This window comes from Fistularia commersonii, chromosome 21 (genome assembly GCF_037954325.1).
Source record: "Fistularia commersonii isolate RoL2024-O1a breed Wild chromosome 21, RoL_Fcom_v1.0, whole genome shotgun sequence".
Taxonomy (NCBI): Eukaryota; Metazoa; Chordata; class Actinopteri; order Syngnathiformes; family Fistulariidae; genus Fistularia; species Fistularia commersonii.
In genome coordinates, this window is record NC_141304.1 from 16,348,616 (window position 1) to 16,358,615 (window position 10,000).

The 10,000-nt window shown below is 55.5% G+C and overlaps 1 protein-coding gene across 2 annotated transcripts in view; it reads right to left on the bottom strand.

Moving 5' to 3' along the window:
- Window positions 1–10,000, bottom strand: part of foxp4 (forkhead box P4) — a 75,958-nt gene that overhangs the window by 46,134 nt on the left and 19,824 nt on the right. For both annotated transcript variants that reach the window (XM_086168656.1, XM_086168655.1), the window contains exon 2: window positions 515–694. In XM_086168656.1, the coding sequence (XP_086024782.1) occupies window positions 515–685 (171 nt within the window). In that variant the 5' untranslated portion in view covers window positions 686–694. The remainder of the gene's footprint in view (window positions 1–514; window positions 695–10,000) is intronic.

Below are 10,000 nucleotides of genomic sequence, written 5' to 3' on the forward strand. Positions count from 1 at the left end.
GTGTTACACAGTGACGCAGAGTGGGGGTAAGATAAGTAGCAGTGATGGAGCCTCTGGGTAATGATGCATCATACACACACACACACACACACACAGACACACACACACACACACACAGAACCGTGAGTACGTGTGTGTGTGTGTGTGTGTGAGAGGGGGGTCAGGAGAGCGTCCCCTCACACCTCAGCTCCAGAGGCTGAAGGTCTGACTCCAAGCAGAGGACAAAATGGCTTCCTGAGTCGCCTGCGGGCCGACGGCGCTCGGAGCTTCTCACCTCCAAGGAGGCGGAGCCTAGAGTGTGCGGGCCGCCACGCAGGGGTGTTATGTAACCGCACGCCGTGAACACGCCGTTGAAGGGAACTGTGCCGCGCAACACTTTGACGGGTTGCAAAACTGGGAAAAAAAAAAGGAGCCACCGAACGAGTCCCACGAGGGCAGGCGCAGTTGAACGCGAGGGCAGACACACACACACACACACACACACACACACAAACACACACACAGGCGCACACACCTGTTGCTGCTGCAGGTGCAGTAGGTCGACGGGGCTGATCTCTCCGTTGGCGTCCCCGTTGGAGCCGCCCTCCCTGCCCCCGCCCCCGTCTGACTGGCTACTGAGGCTGCTGACTCCATTCTGGCTGGACGGCGTGGTTCGAATGGTCTCAGAGGCTGATTCCACCATCATCACGGGCACCTGGGCGGGGGAGGGGCAACACGGAACATCAACACACGTGACCCGGGCTCCCGTCTGACTGAACAAACACAGATTGGAAACAGAAGTAAACACACGCAGAGATAGAGGATGGAATTGTCTGCCCCAGTGTGTGTGTGAGTGTGTGTGTGTGTGTGTGTGTGTGTGTGTGCGTGCGTGTGCGTGTGCGCGCGCAGGCTCTGAAAAGGGGGCTTTTGGCCGTGAACCGTGCGCGCCAACGCGCCCATGTGGCCACAAAGCGACACCTGAAGCAGACTTTTTGTGTGCATGCAGATGTGGATTAGGATCAGACATGCAGCAAATGCAAGGTGACAAGGCCGTTAATTCTCGACTATATAGTTAAATAAAACACACATTTCTGCAATAATCCGAGGTGGCATGTGTGCGCTGTGTGTACCCGGGAGCAGGTCGCTCTTTGAGAGGGCTGCGTTTGATGCACCTTCATAGGGCCTCTCTAATTAGAGCGTGTTCCTCCGCAAAACCAGACAAAACGCGCCGTTCCTGGATGTGTTGTTGTTTTTGAGAAACAAGGCCTCGCAAACACACAGGCACATTTGCCATCGTTAGGAGCCGGAGCGTGGGAGAGCCGAGACACAGACGCGTGTGGAGAGACACACACACACACACACACACATGCGTGCACGAAGCAGGCTAATGGAAAACAAACCAAAGCCTCCTTGGAGCCGGCGGGCTGTGAACTGCTAATGACGAGCTCAATCTCCTCTGCCTGCCTCATCCGCTTTTAGAAATTAACACAGCCGCGCTTTCAGACAGGAACTTCTCCTGCCTTTATTTCGGCAACCCGGCGCGGGCGCACAAAACGCCAGCCACACTCTCTCGGCGGGACCGCGCGCGTGCACGTGTGTGTCTTTTCAGAGGAGCACAACCCGTGCCGCCGGTGGAAACAATAAAAGACATTTCATGAAAGAATCCAACTTTTCTGTTCCTCTGAGGCAAGTGCAGGTGAACCAGTGTGTGTGTGTGTGTGTGTGTGTGTGTGTGTGTGTGTGTTTTTAATCTGAGGCTGACAGCAGGTGAGGGTGTGAGCGGGCGCTAATGGCTCTGTTATGGAATGCTGCCAAATGCTGGCGGGCTGGGGGGGGGGGGGGGGGGGGGGGGTTCGTGCAGGATACAAGTGTGTGCAGGTGTGCTAGTTAGAGGGTCAACTCCCAAAAAGTTTGGGGGCGCAAACGGTAATATCTCACTGTGTCGGAGGGATTCCTGACCTTTGACCCCCCTTTGGACACGTGGTCTTTGTGACTTTGTGGAAACTGCTTTTCTTTCTTAGAGGGGGGGCCACAGACGAGAGTGGGCGGGGCCTCTCTCAGGTGTTGGCGTCTCCTCTGTGATTGGCTCAGCCAGTGAAAACAACACATTGGTCTGCAGCCCCCCCCCCCCCCCACCCCCACCCCCGCCCACCTGCAAGGTTGGGGCTGAGAAGCAGAACGTTATTGTGACATTTAAAGCTAGTCACTTAATCTCCACCCCCCCCGTCCAGACCCCGTGTGCTCAATCTACTCCCCGAGGTGACATTACGAGGCGCCGCTTGAACAAGCCGCCACCGCCGCCGTCCGCTGACGGCGCCGGGCCGCGTTCCTCCAGAAACATGATTTACTGGAGGGCTATGCGGCCCATGACGCTCAACACCCTGCACGCCGCTCTGCCAGAACGCTGTGCACTGTGCTCTACAACAACGCTCTACACGCCGCTCTGCCAGAACAGCCCGCACGCCGCTCAGCACGCCATTCTGCACGCCGCTCTGCACGCCCATGTGACATTAACACTTCCTCATTGACCTTATTAGCACGAGAGGGCGGGGGGAGGACGGCCGCGGACGGGGGAGACGGAGCTCGCAGGTGGACAAGGACCTAATGGGAAAGAGAGGGGTGTGTAAAGACGTGACACACACACACACACACACACACACACACACACTCTGAGGTATGCTCCTCCAAAGGGTGTGTGCTCTGTCATATCCTGTAATGGGTGTATATAAGCTGGTGTAATGGAGGTCGGGAAGAAGGCAGGGGCATAAATCTACCCTGAAGTCTCTGATTAGACTGATGATACGCGCACACACACACACACACACACACACACACACACACACACACCCATGCACGCACGCGCACAAACACAAGTGTTTCAGGCGGTGCAAAGGAGTTGCCCGGGCGAGGACCTGCCCCAACCAGCCGCTCGCTCCTCCCGTGCCTCTCCGCCTCCCTACATGCTCAGACCCCCCCGCTGAACCCCTGACCTGAGAGTGTGTGGGGGGAAACGTTCCCAGCGGCCCGGGGGGACAGCCAGCGCAGATCACACAGATAAAGAAGGAGTTTGGAGGAGAAGGAAATAAAAGGCCTCCTCTGCCGTTTAATTGGGATGGAGGAGAGAGGAGGGCAAATGGGACTCAACATGTTCCCCATGACTCCCGGAGTGTGTGTGTGTGCGTGTGTGTGTGTGTGTGTGTGCGTGCATCTCGGAGGCCGACACCTCCCTTTGTACTGTCATGGATCAGCTCACAGCGATCATTGCCGCCTGCGTTTGGCGGCGCGGCTCCTGATTGATGAGCGGAGACGATCCTGCCTCGACACGCACGGCGCTCGGAAGTTCCCCGAAAAGCACGGCGCTCCTTCCCGGAGCCGGGGCGCACGGGACGCACGGGGCGCACGGGGCGCACGGGGCTCGGCCGGCGGCGGGGGAGACGCCCGGTGGGCCGGCTCGCCACCGCTGACCCTCGGCTTTTGTTGGAGGGATTGGCTCTGTCAGATTCCTCCTGGTCACTGCTCGTCAGGACCCGGCTGCCAGAGCGGCTTCGCTCCCTGTGTGTGTTTGTTTGCGGGAGGGAGGTGTGTGTGTGTGTGTGTGTGTGTGTGTGTGTGTGTACAGTTTGCACGTATATGTGCGCATCTGTGTTTACAGCAGCTTAGTGAGATAATAAGTCTTTATCATGTTAGGCCTCATGTGGGAATATTTCCAGCGGTCCCAGAACGCCTGTTCTGTTTCCTCCGCCTTGCATCAGCTCGCAGGAACGTTGCTTATTAGGCAAAGAACTGAGGGAATAAGAGTGGGAGGGAGAGAAAGGAGGAGGAGGAGGGAAAATGTCTGTACCAGTATCTACACCCCATCTATATCCACTTTCATGTGACTCTTGAATGATGTGCCTTCCTCCTGCTGCCTCTGGTTGTGCCTAGTAACTAGTGGCAGCTTCAACCCTGGAAAACATGAAAGTCCTCCCCTAAAATAGAACCCGCGGAGGTTCTCGCTGGCATCTCTGATAGTTCAAGCAATATTCCTGAGCAAGAGGCACGCTCCGCCGGGGGGGAGGCATCTGACGAGCCGCCGCTCTCACCTGTTTTGTAATCAGGAAACAGAATTTGGAGAACCCTCGGATGGCGGCGCGCAGGCGTGAAACTCGGCTCGGGCTACTTCCTGCGCAGCGCCGCCCAAATCACTGCTGCGCCGGGCCGACGCGTCCGCCGACAAGCATTCAGGAACACCTTCTCCTGTTTCAGTGTTTTGTCACGGAGACGAGCGCAAACATACCCAGACAAATATTAACCAAGTAACACACACACAGTCACACACACACACACACATACATTCGGCTGCCAGCGGCTGGCAGCGTTTCTGTGACTGAATAAACAGGCACAACCCAGCGATCAGGGCTGACATCTCCATTAGTCACATCCCAAGATCTTCACCCCAAACAAAAGGCACCACACACACACACACACACACACTCACACACACACACACACGCACACACAGAGCAGGATTCTCAGCACCTGAACAGACGACCTATATTTCCTCCCAAAGGAGGCCCGTCAGGTCGCCTCCATTAGGAAGCAGCGCCGCAGACTTCCATCTAAATTCCACAAAACTCCGCGTTCGGCCTCCTTAAATCACACAGGTATTACAGCTAATAAGTCCTTTTCCCGTGTCGATATGTGGTTTCCTCCTGAAAGAGGCGGTGCGGCCGGTGGCCGGCGGCCTGCAGCCCGGCGGCGCAGGGATAAGGGGGATATATGCGTGGCATTTCTGAGCTGACGTGTAGTAGCTTCAATAAAAGAGAATGAGGTCAGAGGAGAGCAATAACACAGACTTTCCCTGCGTCGCTCGCTCTCCCTCTCTCTCTCGCACACACACACACACACACACACACACACACACAGATATTCTGCAAAAATAAAATACATCATCCCGCTGTCCGGCTCTAGAAGCTTCCTCAGCGTCCGTCTGGAGCTCCGGGCGAGCCGGCGTTTGCACGGCGAGCTCCGACCGCGGCACACCGGTAGTCTTCGGCACGGCGCCGCAGCTAGCGGCTAACAGCGTCGCTCCGGGCTACCCTGGCCACCTGCCAGCGCTAACAGGTTGGCTAACTGCGATGGGCTAATGCTTGATGTCTGCGGTTGCCCTGGCGCCGCTCCAGTGCTAACAGGTGAACTCCATTATCCCGCAGACAGATAGTCGGCGAGATGCGGGCCAACACACACTCCGTCCGGCTCTCTGAAGCCGTCCGGCCGGCCGCGAGTGTGACAGGAGGCCGCCGGCGTGGAAACACGGGGGGCTCCTCACGTTGGCCTCCCCGTGGCCCGCTGACGCGCACGTGCATGCGCATGTGTGTGCGCGTGCGTTTCTGCCCGCCTGCCGTTTTGTGAAGACAAAGTCCCTGTTTACAGAGCCCATAAAGATTAGTCTCCCCGGGTCAGGTGGGTTCTGGAGCCATAGGTAAACACACCGCGCATTCCCCACCGATGAGATCGGCCCGCGTGTGTGTGTGACCGGGGCAAACACACACTCCTCGACCCTTCCTTTGGAGTGCAGTAAGTGATTTACCAGCCTGCAGACTGCCGTCTGCTCAAAACACTGCAGGCAGACACAAAGGTGAGCGCACACACACACACACACACACACACACACACACACACACACACACACACACACGTATGCGGCATACACACAAATATTTGCAGAGGGAGTGGGCTTCATGCACACCTCATTTATCTGAGCCCGGAATCACGGGTTCTACATTCCTGGAGGTACGGCCTGCGCGTGTGCACGCCACGTGCACGCTCACATGTGCCAGTTGGAAATCATCCTGTGATCATGGGGGGGGGGGCGGGGGGGGGGGGGGCAGAAGAGGAGCTCTGAGGAAGGCGGTGCCGTGTCTTTATTTGGATCTGACCAGCTTTGCAATTAGCAGCGGCGTCCTATGAGAGCTCTTTATGAGAATGACCTTCATCCGGGGGGGTTGTGTGTGTGTGTGTGTGTGTGTGTGTGTGTGTGTGTGTGTGTGTGTGGAGGGGGGCGCTTAGTCAGAGGAAATACAGCGGCTGGCAGAGAAGGGTTTGAGCGTCAGGTGTCTGCAGAGACAGTTTTACCCCGAAAGCGGCGAGCAGACGGAGGGAGAAAAAAAGCCCCGTTTCCTCGGCGACAGCCCCCCCCACACCTCACACACACACACACACACACACACACACACACACACACACACCACCACCATCAAGAACGGCATGAGGAGATGAAGCGCGGAGATGGACTATTACCTGAAAACCGGCGGCGGCGGCGGCAGCGGCGACTCTCACATGGCAGAGAGGAACGGCGGCGTGAAACAAACTGAATATAAATAAATAAATATCAAAGTGGACATGATATTATATTATAGACGGGCTTTCAAGTTGGCCACTTTGCATTTCCTAGTTAATTAATAGATTGGATCAGAGCGGGTTTAATCAAATATAATTGAATAAGTCCGCAGTAAAAACAGGCCAGACTTTAAAGGAGACATGAAGAGAAAACGATAGCATGTCCACTTTTCAAATTAATTGAATTTCACTACTTTTGAACTCGTCCCGAGCCGTTAGCCGAGGTAATTAATTCACATCCTGCCCGAAAGACGTCCCTGAGCGGCGGGGACCGGCCGGGCCCCCCGCCCCGCCGCCGCCCCCGCCCCGCAAAAAAACAAAAAAATAAAAATCAACAGGGCCGTACGCCGCCATCTGCGGCACGCCGGCCGTGATTGTTGGTTTTCTCTCTGCCTCTGACTCTTGTCTTACACGCCGGCGCTGAAATATTCATCGCCTCTCGGCCGCCTCTCATTGTATTAAAAAATGTCTTCTTTATAATTTATCACAGAAAGAAAAATCTTTGTTATAGTGACAAGCAGGCTAATTAATAGGAGAGGAAGGAACACGGAGAGAAGTCGTGCTAATTTGGAACATGCTAATATTAATAGAATAATTTATGGCACAGTATAAATAAATTAATAGAGTAATTCGTTTGAAAAAGGGACGCCTTCAATTCAGTTTAGGAGGAAGAGTTGGAGAACAAGTGGAGGACGAGAACAACGGGGCTGGATCTGCGGAGCAGAGGAGGCCCAGACAAACCCGCCGCGCAACCATCCCTTTTAAAACACATGAATATTTCAGCCGCCTCATGAAATCTGGATGAGCAACACTTGTACCCTCCTCTTCCTCATCCTCATCCTCATCCTCATCCTCAGCTTCATCCTCATCCTCATCCACATCCTCAGCCTCGGCCTCATCTGCTGGTTCAGGACTTTTTTCTGCACGTTTACGTTATATTTATAAATGCATGCATAAATAAAAATTAGGCGCCTCTTGGATTGTTGCACATGCGAGAGTAACAAAGACAGAGGAAGAGATAGAGAGCGAGAGAGAAGTGGAGTCGGTCATTACCATCCTTATTACTCCTCATTAACATACCCCCGCCACAAAGACATCCCACTATATGTGTGTTTTCAGCGTTTGTCCGCGGCTGGGGGTGCGCCTCAGCCTCTGTGTGTGTGTGTGTGTGTGTGTGTGTGTGTGCGCGCGCATGTGCTCGGTTTTGGTGCTCCTGACGTGCACGCCCGCGTCCATATCCAAAAGTGACACACACAAAAAAAAAAAGAACAATATAATTGGAGAAATGTACGCAGTAATAATAGGTATTCAGAAAATGATAATTCATATTAAACAGGGTGCACAAAGTCAGCCTCATTTGCATGTTTTAGATTATATGCATTTCAAAAGTAATTTCCGCAGGGCATATGAATGACATTAATTCCCGGGCGGGTTCTGCTATAGACCTCAAACTATCAAACACTCAAACATTTAACAGATGAAAAAAAAAAGAGGAGGGAGCCGGAGCCTCGGCGAGGGGAGATTTCAAGGTTAAAGTATTTGAATGGGAATTTTTTTAAACTTGGATCTCGGTTTGTTTAAAGTTGCTCCGCAGACACACAAAGACTTCCATTAATTTTTTCCTCCCCCTGCGAAGCTACATGTGTGTTTTCCCGAGCCGGCCGGGGAAGAACGGGAGGAGGAGACCGAGAAAGAGAAGGAGAAGGAAAAGGAGAAGAAGGAGGCCGAATTCACCGGCGTTTCCTCAGCGGCTCGCCCGGACCGGCGTGACTCATCCGCTGAGTCACGGGCCGGAGAGGCTCCGGGACCGGACGGGACCGGGCGGGACCAGACGGGCCGGAGGCGGCAGAGCGCCCGCCTGGGCCGACCTCAGCGGAAGCACGGAGAGGAAAAGCCACGGCGGAGAGGATGTGGCGAGGGAAAGGGATGTGGACGACCGAGGGTTCCCTTCCCTCCACTCTTCACGGTGAGAGGAAGACCCCCGGGCAGGAAACAGGCCCGAGGAGAGAGCGCGTGTGTGTGTGTGTGTGTGTGTGTGTGTGTGTGTGTGTGTGTCTGACTGCAGTGGAAAACTGGGGATGGTGTGGACACATTCTTCTCTGATTAGGGAATCTGCTCTGCTGCCACATTATATCACCTGACTCATGGCTGCTGAGTCTGTGTGTGTGTGTGTGTGGGGGGGGGGGGGTCACACACCTGTTATCGTTTGCTAAATTTGGGGTGCGGCGCAGGCAAGGGGGAACGCCGCCACCGATCTGCGCGGCCCCCGGGGGCCGAGGCGTCCCCGCGCCTGCGTCCTGTTTGTGGTTTGTGTGTTTGTACACAAAGGGAGCGGCGGCGTGTAATTACCCCATTAAGAATTGATGGGCGCCGCACAAAGAGCCTCAAAGGGACGTGTTTGGGAGCACGGCGTCTGTTATTGTGCAAACACGGCAACCACCAAACACACACACACACACACACACACACACACACTCACACCAGGGATGCACACAGACACACACATTAGAGGGAAGTGCCCTGCGCTTCACACACTTGTCCTTTCAGAGTGCACTGGAAACATACAGTATGTGTGTGTGTGTGTGTGTGTGTGTGCGCATGCACAGTAGAGCGGTCACCCCCCCCCCATCTTTTTGGGTGCCCCTCCCCTCGGCCCCCCCGGCCACCTTTATGCTGGTGATTTTTAAGTGCTCTCATTAATGCGTGGCCTAGTGTGTGTGCAGACATCAGAGGACGCGGGCGGCGGAGGGAGGGCCGCGGCCCTACCGGCAGTCGGAGGCAGCTAATTGGAGCCTGGGAAGTGTGTTTGTTTTCTAGCATTTTCCTTTCCACCCCCCACCTCCCCCCCCTCACCTCCACCCCTTCTACTCCCCCTTTCATTTTTTCCCAGACAGTCACAGCAGATCAGTCCATCTGAGGGGACGAGGGCAGAAAAGCAAAGAGGATTAGATTTTGTAAGACACAAATCATTACGCGCTCGCACATGCACGCACACACACACACACATAGCCATATGTATGGACGTGGTCATGCGGGCACACACACACACACACACACACACACACACACACACACGGCTTAAACATGCCTTAAGGCAGCCGTGGGGTGTAGGTATTGAAGATCTGTCCGTCTTTAGCGTCTGACAAACGGGGGTGCGGGGCCTCTCTGCCGCTCCACTCCAGCCCGTCGATACGCCGCCGCCCGGCCTATTCAGCGCCAAAGAGCTCTCCTACGGCCGCCGCGCCGCACCCGATCAATGCGGCCGCCAATGCGGACACGCCGCTGCTAAACAGACCGGCCCCCGTGCGGAAGCCCCGACTCCCCCGGGCTCAGATCGTTCGGCTAATGGAGGTCTCCACCGGGGCCCCCGAGGGCCCTCGGCCGCCAAACAGGCCCCTCGGGACCGCCTCCGGCCCCCCCGGCCCCTTCGCCGTCCTCCCGCTACGCCGCCATTGTGTCTCCCTCCGCCGGCCACATTGACCTCCTCTTTAACCGGGGCGGCTGACGAATATTTATTTAAATACGGAGAGCGTGCATTACAGCCGGGGAGGGAGGAGAAACTCACACACACTCACACACACTCACACACACTCACACACTCACACACACGCTGGTGTGTTAGTCATGGTGCTCAGCCCTGCGC